A 15,337-nucleotide genomic window follows, 5' to 3' on the forward strand; every position below is an offset into this window, starting at 1 on the left:
TGCATTGGCGTAAATCGCATAAAATGGAGGCATAAAGATGTGTAAGCAAAAAAAAATAGATGGGGGGGGAACACTCGAAGGTGAGAAGCAAGAAAAAAAGGTCTTCACCAACCATTGATGGGGCATTTGGGAGAACATTCAATACCCATTAAAATGTGTGTGAGTGCGAGTGTGTGTGTGTGTGTGTGTGTGTGTGTGTGTGTGTGTGTGTGTGTGTGTGTGTGAGTGTGTGAGTGTGTGAGTGTGTGAGTGTGTGAGTGTGTGAGTGTGTGAGTGTGTGTGTGTGTGTGTGTGTGTGTGTGTGTGTGCGCGCGCGCGCACGCGCGTTGCCTCCCCTACCCGAATTTCTCCCCATGCCGAAATAGTAACTTCGAAGGATACTTTCTTGGAAGGTGATATTTATCATACAGATTATGTTGCATGACTTATTTTGTTGATGATGATGATATATATATATATATATATATATATATATATATATATATATATATATATATATACATATATATATATATATATATATATATATATATATATATATATATATATATATATATTGTTGCGGATTCGCGCCCGCCAGCGTGCGAACGGCCACGTAACTCGAATCGCGGCACGTCGCCCACCGGACGGACAATCCCGTCGTGACCCTCTCGGACTAACGCCGGGAACTAGTCACGGGTGGGCCTTTCGGCCTCACCATGATCGTGCCAATCGGCCCCCGCGTGGGATAGGGTTGCTCGCCAAATTCGACCTACCTAAGTACCCACACGGAGGGTAGACCGGGCGATCGCACCTCGCCGCAGGTCGACTTCGGACACGGGCCACTTTAAGCCACTATCGGGATAACCGAGCGGTGTTATAGTCAACCTCGACGGTTCGATTAATTATTGGGCGTCTTTAGCCCACGACCAACCCTTTACGTGAAGTAAGATGGAGATTCAATTAGAGAAAAGACGAAGCGAAACGGGAGAAACAGATCAACATAAAGCACATTTATTTCGCAATGGCACACGGATAGCACACATATACAATTATACACCAAAAGCAAATGTAAAAGAAGAAACACCACAATAATGCACAAAAAGCAAATGTAAAAGTGAAACACAATGCAGATCTACCACCGACTACCGAGCACACGGCAACACTTATACAGTTTTACTTCACAGACGGCGCCGACAACACATATACTCAAAGCAAAAGAAAAAGGGACCACCCTCCACTATGAGGGGGCAGACGGGCCTGGGGCCGAGACCGCGTCGAGCCTACCCGTCTGGTGATGAGCCGCAAAATGGCGGTGGCGCCCCGACTCCGCAGGCCTCTCGGACAGTGTCTGGAATGGGGTGGGAACGGGCCCCCTTCTCACACTATCTCAGCGCGGGGGGGGGGGGGGAACAGGAGGGGGTTGTTGATGCTCGGGGGGGATGAGGATATCTCGCTGGCTCGGGTCCCACGACGAGCATCTCCACCGCGACCTCGGTCGCGTTAGCGGCCTCCCCTCTCCGCAGCTCCCCAACTCTGACACGAGCGCCCTCTCGACTGCCTTCGCCGCCGCCACCTCTCCAACTCTCCCACTCTCCACAGCTCCGTCCAACTGCTTTCTCCGACTCTTCTCTTCTCCACTCTCCTTGACTGACTCCTTCCAACTTCTACTCTTCCCAACTCAACTACTCGGCGAGCGAACGCGGCCCTTTATAGCCCCCGGGGCTTCGCTCCTTCACCTTCGACCCTTTACCTCTGGCTGGCTCCCCATTGGACAGAGGAAAAGTGGGCGTGAATGCTTTTTGATCCACGAATCTGCATATAGCGATTATACTCCGACGCACCCGGAGGCGGGGCCAAATCGCCCCACGCTCGCCGATAGGACGGAACAGAAGTGGGCGTGAATCGTTTTTGATCCGATTTCTTTGGAAAGGCTGGTGTTTTTGCACCCGCTGCTCGGTGCGCGCACTGCACGAGTCCAGGATCGGCGCCCACAAGCGGCGCGGGAATGGCGGTGATGCGATGGTTGCGAGAGCGAGATGTGACGGCAAGGGTCGTTGCTGTTGTTGTGAAGCGGCGTTGCGGTTGGTGGTTGTTGTGTGATGGCTGTTGAGACGTGGTTGGTGGTGGTTGTGGTGGTAGTAATGGCGGCTGGTCCAAAATAAAGATAGTAAAAGAAAAACGGCTATCTAGAGGGGTCGCAGCCCGAATGAATGACATTTATTCCCTCTAAACAACGGGTTTGGGCCTAACTACACATATACTTACAGAGATATCTCACCTAAGGGACCTGAATGGTGGTTTGCGAATTTCGTCAACCACAACACTACCCCCTCCCCTTTTTACAGACTCGTCCCGAGTCGTCAAATTTTCGTGTGCCATCATGTGTAGTTTTCCCCTAGTACATTTTACCTACGGATCCCTGAGTGCGACATTCATGGTATTCGTGTCCCCAAAATAAATAACCTGAGGGCTGAGTAACGACCTAAACAAACTCACTCACACGGACGACTTAAATAAAATTGCCGGCGCCAAGACAGACATGCCGGGGGCGCACTCATATTTACAGTACATCTTAACCTTAACTTACAAATTTTACACTAAACCATGGCCCAGGATCAATGGTCTCTGCAAAAAGAAAGCAGTTAGCAGGGAGCCAGGCTGCTCGCATGCAGTCTCTGACTCAAACAATGCAGGTGACAAGGAACGTGGCCGGCTGCTCACATGCAGTCCTAGGCCACCACTTTTGAAAATGAACCCAGTGAACCACAACGGTGCATGGGCTGCACAAACGCAGTCTCCGTGCCAGCTCAAGTGGCACACGCAATGAACACAACGAATGGATGGATGAATGGATGGACGCAAACACGGTGCACGGGCCGCCACTGCAGGCCCGTGTTGTCGCTGCCAACAGGGCAGTTCTTGCAGCTTGCAAACTGTTGCCTTGCGGATCCTGGCGCACATGGAAATGAACAGGGGGGGCAAAGCAAAAATTGAACGGGGCTGGTGAACAGGGGCAGTTGGGCATGGCATGGCAAAGGCAGCAGGCAAACACAGCCCGCAGAAGAAGGCCGCTGCAGGCAAACACAGCCGGCAGACGAACTGGCCGGCACAGGCCTTGAAGCACAGCAGCTGCGGACAATCCGACCGGCACAGGCCTTGCAGCACAGCAGCTGCAGACAATCCGACCGGCACAGGCCTTGCAGCACAGCAGCTGCAGACGATCCAGCCGGCACAGGCCTTGCAGCAAAACAACAGCTGCGGATGAAGTGGGCCGGCCTTTGCCTTGCAGCAACGCAGCCAGCAGATGAAGCTGGCCAGCCTTTGCCGTTCAGTGGAGGTTGGTGGAGGGAGTGCGGTGGTGCTGGCCATTCGGAAGGCGGGCTCGGACCTACTCTACGGTCTCCCTCCCAACCTATCGGCTTTGCCTGTCATTGTCTATACCCACTCTCTTAATTTGTCAAACCCCAATTTAGCCCCAACTTATTTTTTTATTTTTACTTCCCCACTATAAACCGTCCCCTAACCCCCTTTACTGTCCTTGTTCGGCTAACCTATCCTGTCACCTAGCCTACTCCCAACCCCTACGTTCCCTTCCCGGAGGGGAACAAGGGAGAGCTAGCGTCCTGTGTCGAGGCCCAACGAAGCCTCAGAATGGCCTCCCCAGATTTCAGCGATCTAACCCAAAGTGGGTCCAGCGGCCCACAACGAGAGCGAGGGGATGGATGGTGCGGAGGGGTACACTTCCTAATCTACCATAACCATTTAACTGTTAAACTACCCCGGGGCTTTCAACAAGCGCCTCTCGCTTAAACTATTGGTTCTAACAACCCAGATTCCCGTCGCCTGTGTTGGTGTCCTCACAATTTCGGGCCTCGCCCCCCAATTTTCTCTCCGTGCCCTCACACGGTCTCATGGCTGGGACACGTGGCTCCCTTTAGCAGGCACGACCCTCTGCTGATTCTCTGACGATGGCACCCCCGGGCACTACACTGCCTCCGAGCCTACCAGCTCCCTAACACCGGGGAGTGCCCCCCCATGGCACCTCCCCTGAAACGCACACGTGGCAGGCTGGCTTCCCAGGCCCCTTTCCGAGGGTCACCCGTGCCCACAACACTGCCCACGCGGCTAATGGCGCCCCGGGCCCCCGCACCAAGCAGGCGCACCCGTGCCCACTACGCTATCCCGGCCCCCCATGGGCCCTTGGCCTACCACGGCCGACTAGCCTGGTGCCCGGGGTACCCACTCAGCGATACTCACCTTTCGCAGCCACGCTCCCAGCCCATCAACAGGGCTCCTGCACCCCTCCAAATGGGTTTCGAGCCTACATTCACACCAACAACAAAACGACCTCCATTTTTCAATTTAACTAACTCACTCTACACTGACCCCGGGGTCCCTTGGGCGGGAGTCACTCCTCCCCCCAATCACTCATCGCACCATGCATTCCCCATTCGCTCCACTCACACAGACCCGCTGGCCTCACTCACTCACCAAGCACATGCTTCCACTTCACTCACCAACTCTTCAACACATTCACCGCTGAACTCTGCCATCCTTCTAACTACCTCCCCTAACTAACTCGTGCTCCCACGTCGTCCCTTAAACTATAGCACGTTCCATTTAACACTACGTAGCTAAACTACGTCCCCTCTACACATTCACAAGTCTGTCACTGTCCATAAACCTCTATAATAACTTTCCCAACCAAAATCTGACTACAATCCCTCGAACTAATCCATTCCACGGGCCCCATGAGGACTTACCCCCTGCCCCATGGAGCCGGTCTAACTAAGCTAACCCTTCCCCCTAACTAGTTTCCATCCTGTGCCCTGGTCAAGGGGGTCTTCCACCCCTTGCCCAGGAATCCTGTGCACCCGAAAGTGAGGCTTACTGTTTTTTTTTTTCCATGCGCATCACCAGCGCGGCAACTCACAGCTCGCGCACTTTGCACCTGCCTGTGACGTCATGCAGCTGCACGTGTACCTCGTCCCTCCTTGGATGGTACCATCCGGCAGGGATACCCCTCCTGCCGGATTCCAACCCCGCGTGCAGCCATGACGTCACCGTGCGCATAAAAAAACACAAGCCCCACGTCTCGAGGGGTTCCCCACGCGAACACATGTGCTTTGCCCGTTGGAGCTTAACACACACGATCGCGTGGAGAACCCGTCCGGTCCAAATCCGTAATCCTGCCTAAACTTTGTCCGTCCGCGGGATCGGCAAATCCACCGCGTGCGTTTCCGGACCGGGACTTCACTCCCGCAAACGAGCAAGTGGGGGCCTCGTGCGTTGCACAGCACGGACCTCGGGCTCATTGCTGGGTGAACCCGGCACGGTCCCCGAAACAACTACAGCTACTACTCGGCTTTCTTTCCTTACATGTCGCCGTCGTAGTCTCCATTCCACCCACGCACACCTGCGTGTTACGACGCTCACACTCCATTGCATTACATTCACCCCGGGAGACGCGGCTGCATGTTCACACATGCCCACCGACATCTCCCTTGCCCACGCTGTCTCTCTCACACTCGGCCGCTCACTCACGCATGCCATTTCCCTCACACTACCCATACCACTCACACGTGGTGCTCCATTCATACTGGCCGTTTCACTCACGCATGCCACCTCCCTCGCACACGTGGCTCCACTCACTCGCGGCCTTTCACTCACTCGTGCCATTTCCCTCACACAAACCATACCACTCACACACGCGGGGGCACTCGCCCGCGGTGCCTCACTCATACTAGCCGTTTCACTCACACACACGACCTCTTCCACTTGCGGTGCCCCTTTTACACACGGCGTGCTGGGAAGCACGTACTCCGGCACAATCGCCACCACACCACTCACACACGGGGTCGCTTCCACACACGGGGACGCACTCACACCTTGCACCACACACACAGGGACAACCACATTGGGGATTCGTGTCCCCACAAGGGTCTCCGGGGCCTCTATACCCCCCAAGCTCTCCGTGCACCCGTTCGCAGCACTCCTCCCCCCGAACTCGCTCGACACGACCGAACCCACCTGGTCGTGACTCGCTTCAAGGGGGCATACTCCCTCCCCTCGTTCCTGGAGGAGGCCATCCAACTGCTCGCACCGGGTCTCTACCCAGTCCGCGAGCTCACCCCCATTATCCTCCACGACCTCCGTGTGTGTGTGTGTGTGTGTGTGTGTGCGTCACTTACCCCGTCTTCATCGTGTAGTCTTCCCTCTATCGTTCCCATCTCCCGTGTCTGCCAACTCAGTCACCTCTTCACCCTTTACCTCCCTTGTCTCAACTATTATTTCCGTCTCTTCCCTTGTTATCTCCCTCGTGCACGTCTCCGTCACCCCAATTGGTTTTTCCCTCTCGGTCACCGTCACTTTATCCGTCACGACCCTCGCCCAACACGTCCCTCGAATTATTTTTTCCTTACCCGCCTCCACCGCGGGCCCGACAGCCGTTGCACCCCCTCCCAGCTCGTTCGCTCCCACACGTGGAGTCACCATTTTGAGCCCCGCGGTTACTCCTTCATGCCCGCCTGCAGACTTCGGCCCATGCTCTGCGTCTCACCCCGCAGCCCTTTCATTTCTTCCTTCATTTGCTGTGTATTCGCATCCATCTTTTCGTTCATTTGTTGTGTATTCGCATCCATCCTCGCTGTCATTGCCGCCAGCATGGCGCATAGCTGGGCCATGTCGGGTGCGCTTGGGTGAGCCGTTTCGGCAAGGATCGGGGGGTTGTGGTGGAGAGGGGGAGGGGAGGTGTCATACACCGCGGCCGCCGCCGCACCTATTTCGGGCTCTGGGTTCAGTTGGGCGAGCTTGTGTTCCTGCACAACCAACATTTCCTGCACGGGGATTTCATCCTGGCCCATGGATCCTACATTACTACACATATACATTTCTAATACCCCCGGCTCCCGCTCGCCTTGAGACGCCATCTTATTTCTCGTAAAGGGTTAATTTGAATCACTCGTAATTTGGAGGGAATCGGGGGTCGCTCCTCTCACCCCTGGACCGATTCCCGTGAATTTAGCTGGAAACAGGACAGCCCGTTTTCCCGTTCTCCGATACCAGTGCTGCGAGGAGGGCGATGAGTTTATATCGCACGACCTGACACCAGTGTTGCGGATTCGCGCCCGCCGGCGTGCGAACGGCCACGTAACTCGAATCGCGGCACGTCGCCCACCGGACGGACAATCCCGTCGTGACCCTCTCGGACTAACGCCGGGAACTAGTCACAGGTGAGCCTTTCGGCCTCACCACGATCGTGCCAATCGGCCCCCCGCGTGGGATAGGGTTGCTCGCCAAATTCGACCGACCTAAGTACCCACACGGAGGGTAGACCGGGCGATCGCACCTCGCCGCAGGTCGACTTCGGAAACGGGCCACTTTAAGTGACCCGTTCCGTACTATCGGGATAACCGAGCGGTGTTATAGTCAACCTCGACGGTTCGATTAATTATTGGGCGTCTTTAGCCCACGACCAACCCTTTACGTGAAGTAAGATGGAGATTCAATTTGAGAAAAGACGAAGCGAAGCGGGAGAAACAGATCAACATAAAGCACATTTATTTCGTGATGGCACACGGATAGCACACATATACAATTATACACCAAAAGCAAATGTAAAAGAAGAAACACCACAATAATGCACAAAAAGCAAATGTAAAAGTGAAACACAATGCAGATCTACCACCGACTACCGAGCACACGGCAACACTTATACAGTTTTACTTCACAGACAGCGCCGACAACACATATACTCAAAGCAAAAGAAAAAGGGACCACCCTCCACTATGAGGGGGCAGACGGGCCTGGGGCCGAGACCGCGTCGAGCCTACCCGTCTGGTGATGAGCCGCAAAATGGCGGTGGTGCCCCGACTCCGCGGGCCTCGCGGACAGTGTCTGGAATGGGGTGGGAACGGGGCCCCCTTCTCACACTATCTCAGCGCGGGGGGGGGAAACAGGAGGGGGTTGTTGATGCTCGGGGGGGATGAGGATATCTCGCTGGCTCGGGTCCCGCGACAAGCGTCTCTACCGCGACCTCGGTCGCGATATCGGCCTCCCCTCTCCGCAGCTCCCCAACTCTGACACGAGCGCCCTCTCGACTGCCTTCGCCGCCGCCACCTCTCCAACTCTCCCACTCTCCACAGCTCCGTCCAACTGCTTTCTCCGACTCTTCTCTTCTCCACTCTCCTTGACTGACTCCTTCCAACTTCTACTCTTCCCAACTCAACTACTCGGCGAGCGAACGCGGCCCTTTATAGCCCCCGGGGCTTCGCTCCTTCACCTTCGACCCTTTACCTCTGGCTGGCTCCCCATTGGACAGAGGAAAAGTGGGCGTGAATGCTTTTTGATCCACGAATCTGCATATAGCGATTATACTCCGACGCACCTGGAGGCGGGGCCAAATCGCCCCACGCTCGCCGATAGGACGGAACAGAAGTGGGCGTGAATCGTTTTTGATCCGATTTCTTTGGAAAGGCTGGTGTTTTTGCACCCGCTGCTCGGTGCGCGCCCTGCACGAGTCCAGGATCGGCACCCACAAGCGGCGCGGGAATGGCGGTGATGCGATGGTTGCGAGAGCGAGATGTGACGGCAAGGGTCGTGGCTGTTGTTGTGAAGCGGCGTTGCGGTTGGTGGTTGTTGTGCGATGGCTGTTGAGACGTGGTTGGTGGTGGTTGTGGTGGTAGTAATGGCGGCTGGTCCAAAATAAAGATAGTAAAAGAAAAACGGCTATCTAGAGGGGTCGCAGCCCGAATGAATGACATTTATTCCCTCTAAACAACGGGTTTGGGCCTAACTACACATATACTTACAGAGATATCTCACCTAAGGGACCTGAATGGTGGTTTGCAAATTTCGTCAACCACAACAATATATATATATATATATATATATATATATATATATATATATATATATATATATATATATATATATATATATATATATTTCCAGGTAAGAATTATGCACTTTCTGCATGTGTGGGCCTGGCATCTGCCTGGGGGATGGCCAGACGGAGGCCCGTGGAGTACCGGCGGAAAGTGGACGCAGCGACGCGCTGTTCTGGCACATGCTCCCATACCTGACCCCCCCTGCATGTGTCTGGGCTTTGATTTTTAGCCTTTCCTCTCTCAATTTGCCTTTTCTTTTTTGAGCTGTTAGCTTCTCTATTTCTCCATTCTAATTTCTCTCTTTCTCTCCCTTTCTTCTATCTCATCTCTTCTTATTTTGTGTAATTTCACTTGTGATAAAAAGAAACTGTCTTGTACATGGCTCATGCATCATCACCTTACCCTCTTTCCCGCCCCTCTCCTGCCTACTACTCCGCGATCGATACAGCGGTCGAACTACAACCAAGAAAGCAGCTCGTTTGCTTGCTAAAATGGCCGCCGTTCTGTTCCGTTGTGTACTTCACCGAATAGAACACGGTTGCTCATGAGTGGGCTATCTTGCTCCGCTTTACGATCTTTGGTAAAAAGGCAGGTTCCTCCTCAAGGTCATACACCAACTCCTTTTTTCTCTTGAACCTTCATTCCACCTTCCTCGCTCCTTCCCTCAAGGAAAATGAACTTGCCCCTTCAGAGGCGTTCATAACTCTGCCCCTTGGGAGATGTTCATGGCTCTGCCCCGCCACCTTCTCTTCTTTGCTTGGCAGAACCACCATCACGATCTGCCTCCATCTCCCTCCCTCTCAACAGAGCTGTTATTGTTCTCAACCTCACCCGGTCCCTCACCCAGGGGATTACAAGAGGCTGGATGTACGATTGTGTTAACCTTAATCCCTTACAGGGTGGCATAAAGCCTGGAAACATAGATAGTATTATGTCATCCTGTCATCGTTTGAAGATGTCCTTGACGAAAGACGAACGCGTTGAGGTGATACTGCTGAGTGGGCGCGAGGGCTGGTCATATCTAAGGATAGCAGAGCACTTCAACGCATGTCATCCCTGAAAAGCTGCTGTCTCCCACAGCACAGTGGGGAAGCTGGTTCAAAAATTCAAGGATACAGGCAGTGTGTTGGACAAACTCCATTCTGGACGACCATCCGTATCCGACGAGGTGAAGGAAACTGTCAGTGAATGTGATCGCCAGCCCGAAGAAGTCAACTCGTCGGACATCCATGGAACTGGGGGTGCCTCACAGTCCCATTCAAAAGATTCTCAAGGCGGACAACTTTCACCCGTACAAGATGCAAGTCCGGAAAAGGTTATCCGAGGATGATCCTGACCATTGTATGGAAATGTGTGCATGGTTCTCGAATTGCCTGGACAATAATGCCCGCTTTTCTGAAGACTGTGTGCTGCTCAGCGCCGAAGCTAATTTTTATGTGAATGAGGAGGTGAACAAGCAAAACATGTGGTACTGGTCACAAGACAATCTGCACTGGATCTCCCCTACCAAACAACAAGGAGTGGCGAAGATGATGGTGTGGTGTGGCCTGTGGTGAGCACATGTCTTGGGACCATTTTTCTTTGAAGATAACGTAACTGGCGAGACGTATCTGACCATGTTACTGGACCAATTAATGTCCATACTTGACGGGCTTGGGGAAGGTCACCCGGAGTGGTTCTAACAGGATGGCGCACCACCCTATTACACCAGAGTGGTGAGGGAATGGTTGGATGATGATTCCCCAAACTGGATTGAACGACGTGGCTGCACGATTGGCTGCACGATCGCCAGATCTGAACCCCTTTGATTACTTCTTCTGGGATATGCTGAAGGCGCAGGTTTATTCAGTGAAAATCAGAGACACAAATCATCTGAGGCAACACATCACAGATGCATGTGCAGGGATTGATGGAAATTCTGCAGTAATGTACTGCGTTCATTGCAATTTTGCACAGCGCATTGAACTGTGTATTTCTCATGAGGGACAACACATTGAACATGCCATGTCATGTCATTGAACATATCATGTATTGCAATGTCATGTCAATAAACCATTTATAATGCATATTCGCCTGTTTCCAGACTTTATGGCCACCCTGTACAGTACTATTACAACACACCACCATCCATATCCATCCATCCATTGGGACCATACTCTGTGCAGAGCGTTGGTGCTGTCTAAGCAGTTTCCTTGGCTATTGGACACAATCCTGGACAGGTCACCACTTCAACACAGGATACCAGCAAGCTGGCACTCATTTTGCCAACCTCAGAAGGATGACAGACAGAGTCAACCCCACCTGGTATTAATTCAACATCCAAGTGGGATTTGAACTCAGGATCCTAGGATCCCAAGCCCACCACCCTTACCATTAAGCCAACACCAGGCAGACCCTCCATATGGTGCAGATTTAAAAAGACAATTCTTAAGCTATGTTTCCGTACTTAATCACATCGAGATGGACAACTACTCACACACACAGCATACTAATCTATACATTTATATCTCTTCCAAGGGAAAAGCTACCCTCCACTCCAAACGTAACAATATACTGTACTGTATTTACACACAAATTCCATTGCATTTCGTAAAGGAATTAAACTGTGTCCAGTATAGGTTCTTTATATGGTTTAAATCTTTAAATGGTTTACAAAAAGCAATGCATATATCGCTGGTGTAATCAACAATAACCCAAATATTATTTTATCAGTAAAGTGATTTCATTACCTCATGCAGTCAAGTTATTAACGTAACCATATTGAGCTGAGCTGCATTTTTCCCAGTACCAGTGATGATTAATTTGGGCTGGCAGGATACCCCCTACTCCTATGGAAACTCAACCCACATATAGACTTGTCAACCTGTTGATGTTCATGCAGGGCAAGGCATCAATATGATTGCTGTCCCACGGAAGGGTGTTAATCTGGAAGATCCATCTGCCAGCACTGGGGGTGTTGTTGTATGTTAAAGATCCCATGGTGTCTTTTGCAAAGCGTAGGCACCCTGGCCAGATTACAAATTACTGCCTGTCAGTCAGATTTCAAGTCTGGCCAGCTGGTTCCAGAAAGACTTTTGCAAGAACCATTTCCCATGACTGAATCCGCAATGAAATGGGAATAATTGGGACCTTTAAAGAAGACAAAGAAGTACGGTCGTGATATCATTTTGAAATAGTGAATCAAATCACTTTACAAATCAAACAACCTTCAGTTAAATGTTAATGATACCAGCAAAATATAAACTTTGCTCACTAAACAAAGAAGCTTATTGTTGAACAAAATTGATCATAAAATCTTTAACATGGAAATAAAATAGAAATATGAGGTGGTCTACAAATAACAGACAAAATGACTTTCTGTACCACTGCCAACAAGAAAGCTATATCAAAAAGAAAAAAAGCCACAATGTGGTACAATGTCACTCAGTTGTGAACCACTAACCAGGAGAAAAGGCTCTGGGTGTGGTTGGAGATCCCAGGCAGTGACAGGGGCAATGGATGTAACCTGGCCATAAACTCTGGGGTACAACTTCCCACCATGCAGTGCACCTCGCAGCACCAAACCCTATATGCCAGTTGGACAGAGAAAGCACAATCATGATGATAAATCGATTACACTTTTTGAACAGATTTTAACATGGACATTAGTATTATCTTCATGATGATTCTTAAAATGATGATGAAATGATACATTATTATCAGCATGCAGAAGCATTTATTGTAATCTTTTTTGTTATTTCATTATTTGATAACTTTTCAAGATACAGGGTGATTAATATGTCTTATTACTACCCTGGTCTATTGTTTTACCCAATGGAAAATATATTCCATTGATGCACATTGTAATGACATAATATATAATAAATGTTTTCTTTCTCAACACAAACCAACCTCATTTACGTAACGACTGAAAAGAGACAGAACAAACTGACAAGAGAATGTTATTTGTTTGTGGGGGGGGGGGGGAGGGTAAAAATAATTTTTCTGATTTCATGCCGGCAGTTTCCGCTGCGGATCCCCCACGTGATTCAAACATTTATTTCGTTCTCCTCGTGCAGTGGTGGGCCTCAGCATGCGTCTGAACATGGCTGAACGCCTGGTGGGTTTATTGACATATTTTTCTCTGTAATGGTTTCTTGGCAAAGTCCATTGGCCATCTTGCTGAGCTTCAATCTACTTGGTCTAGCCACAACACCAGCCATTACATGATCAAAAGAAAACAAAGCCTATCAGATGAAGACTCAATGCTGATTAATTGCAGATCATCTTCGAGGGAGTTGGCACTGCTCTCTTGTCTGTTTGCATTGGGTGAGATCATGGTTACTTACCCCTCAGATACCTGTCTGGAGAGTGAGAGGGTTCATTTTGATGTGCATGTGGAGAAACCAACCAGTTTTCCACCCATGATTATATATATATATATATATATATATATATATATATATACACATTATATATATATATATATACATTATATATATATATATATATATATATATATATATATATATATATATATATATATATATATATATATATATATATATATATATATCATCTCTGCACCTTCAGCTTTCAATAGTCACCGGGAAGGGGGAGTAATGGCCCTTATGAAGCTGTGACTTCACAATCTTTTGCAATTTCCAATGAACACCTTGGGCAAACAGATATCTTCATCACACACTGAGTTTTGTTGCTGTATTTTCCTTTCCCCTCAAACTTTCTTTGCTTTTGGCCTTATTCTATTTGCTGTCAACAAAACCATTATTTATTTGCTTATATTTTGCATCGTCTTCATTTTCACAGTTGCAGTAGTTTCCAGTTCTGTCAGAACCCTAAATATAACCCTTGTATTTTTTTTTCTTTACATTTATCTAAGGCTCATTGTGGAGTTTGAAAAAATAGGAATGAAATGAAAGTAACAATTGATAAATGCAAAGGGTATGTGGGATTTGAACTTGGGTTCTCCACATTATGAACTATAGGTTCAAAAGGAAGGCTAAGCTAATGGGCCAACTGAAAGAGTATCAAATAGTAGACCAGCCAAAAATCGAAAAGTCCCCTCGAATTTTTTTTTGCGGCATCGCTTGTTAATAGCAGGTACCTGTCTGGAGAGTGAGAGGGTTCATTTTGATGTGCATGTGGAGAAATGTGCATCCATGTAGGTTCATTCCACTGTGGCAAGGTAAAAAGAATGTATGTGGATGCCATCGCCAAATTTCAATTTCAAGGTCATTTTGAAGGTCACCAAGGTCATTGCCGGTCGATTTTGGGGTTTTGCCTATTTTGATGAAATTGGTGCCTATTTTATTGAACATATCAATAAAACCAAAGCTTGTATATTGCAGCAAGTGTATTTTTGCATTGTGAATGGTTAAACTGAAAATATACCTTAATTTATAGAGTTTTAAGAGAATTTATAGAGTTTATAGAGTTAAAAGGCAAACATTGCCATTTTTATGTTATATTCTTATGGGTATTTTACCATGTCCAATGTTGCTTTGTTCTCAGTACTACCAGAACTTGCACACCAATAACATGTTGTTATTTTCTTTCCAGTTGGAGAAAGGCAGGCTTCCTGCCAAATATGTACCAGATGTAGTGTATTTAGCAGTGTGCTAGGTGTTCTTGTTGAGCGTAGTTACATGGTTATAACCACTGTGTACACTGTATTTTCAGATCGCTAGAAACTTCCAGTTTGAAAGCAGTAGTATAGTAGCTAGTCATGGACCATGTATCAATTATCAAGCGTAAAAGAGAGAGCAAAGACACAGACAAGCTCTCATGCCTTTTTTGTCAGAGCAGTTCAGTTGCACAGCATCCACAGAAGGAAAAAACAGAACAAGGACAGTCGCTGATCAGAGGCGAAAACTGGGTGACACCACCAATGTAGACATCCTTGAGAGACTTGAGGTGCTTCCAGAGGAAGAATTCCATGCAATGGAACACAGGTGGCACAAAACCTGCTACTCCACATTCACCTCTGAAAGCAAGCTAAGCAGACTAAAGAAACAGTGCCAGTCATCAGCACAGCTAGAATCCCATCATGGTCTTAATCCACGCCCCAGCACTACTTCAGTACCCATCCGACGAAGCACCCAACAAGCAATGAATTTGTCCCTCTGCATATTTTGCCAAGAAGAGGGCAAAATAAAAGTTCACAGGGTGGAAACTCTGGAGAAGTCTGCAGAATTGATTGAGCGTTCCAAACTTCACCCGGTGATGAGTTCAAGATTGTCAGGAGTCAGCGACCTGATAGCAGCTGGAGGTTGCTATCATCTTGCTTGTTTGGTATCCTTTGAAAGACACTCTGCAAAACCAGGATCAGCCAGGGAATCACAACAGCCAGTGGAGGATGAGTGCATGATGATGATATGCAGAGACTTGTGTGTCGGTTTGTCTCGTGGTCACGTGTATGACATGAGTGACGTATATGTCATACGAGAGGATAAGCAGTGAAATGGGCA

General features: G+C 49.3%; 1 protein-coding gene across 5 annotated transcripts in view; it reads right to left on the minus strand.

The window, feature by feature from the left end:
• Positions 1–15,337, minus strand: part of DYNC2I1 (dynein 2 intermediate chain 1) — a 245,518-nt gene that overhangs the window by 44,727 nt on the left and 185,454 nt on the right. For all 5 annotated transcript variants that reach the window (XM_085873300.1, XM_085873299.1, XM_085873302.1 and 2 more), the window contains exon 18: positions 12,313–12,435. In XM_085873300.1, the coding sequence (XP_085729426.1) occupies positions 12,313–12,435 (123 nt within the window). The remainder of the gene's footprint in view (positions 1–12,312; positions 12,436–15,337) is intronic.

Source organism: Eptatretus burgeri, chromosome 3, assembly GCF_056783735.1.
Source record: "Eptatretus burgeri isolate ZD-2024b chromosome 3, Ebu_testis_v1, whole genome shotgun sequence".
Taxonomy (NCBI): domain Eukaryota; kingdom Metazoa; phylum Chordata; class Myxini; order Myxiniformes; family Myxinidae; genus Eptatretus; species Eptatretus burgeri.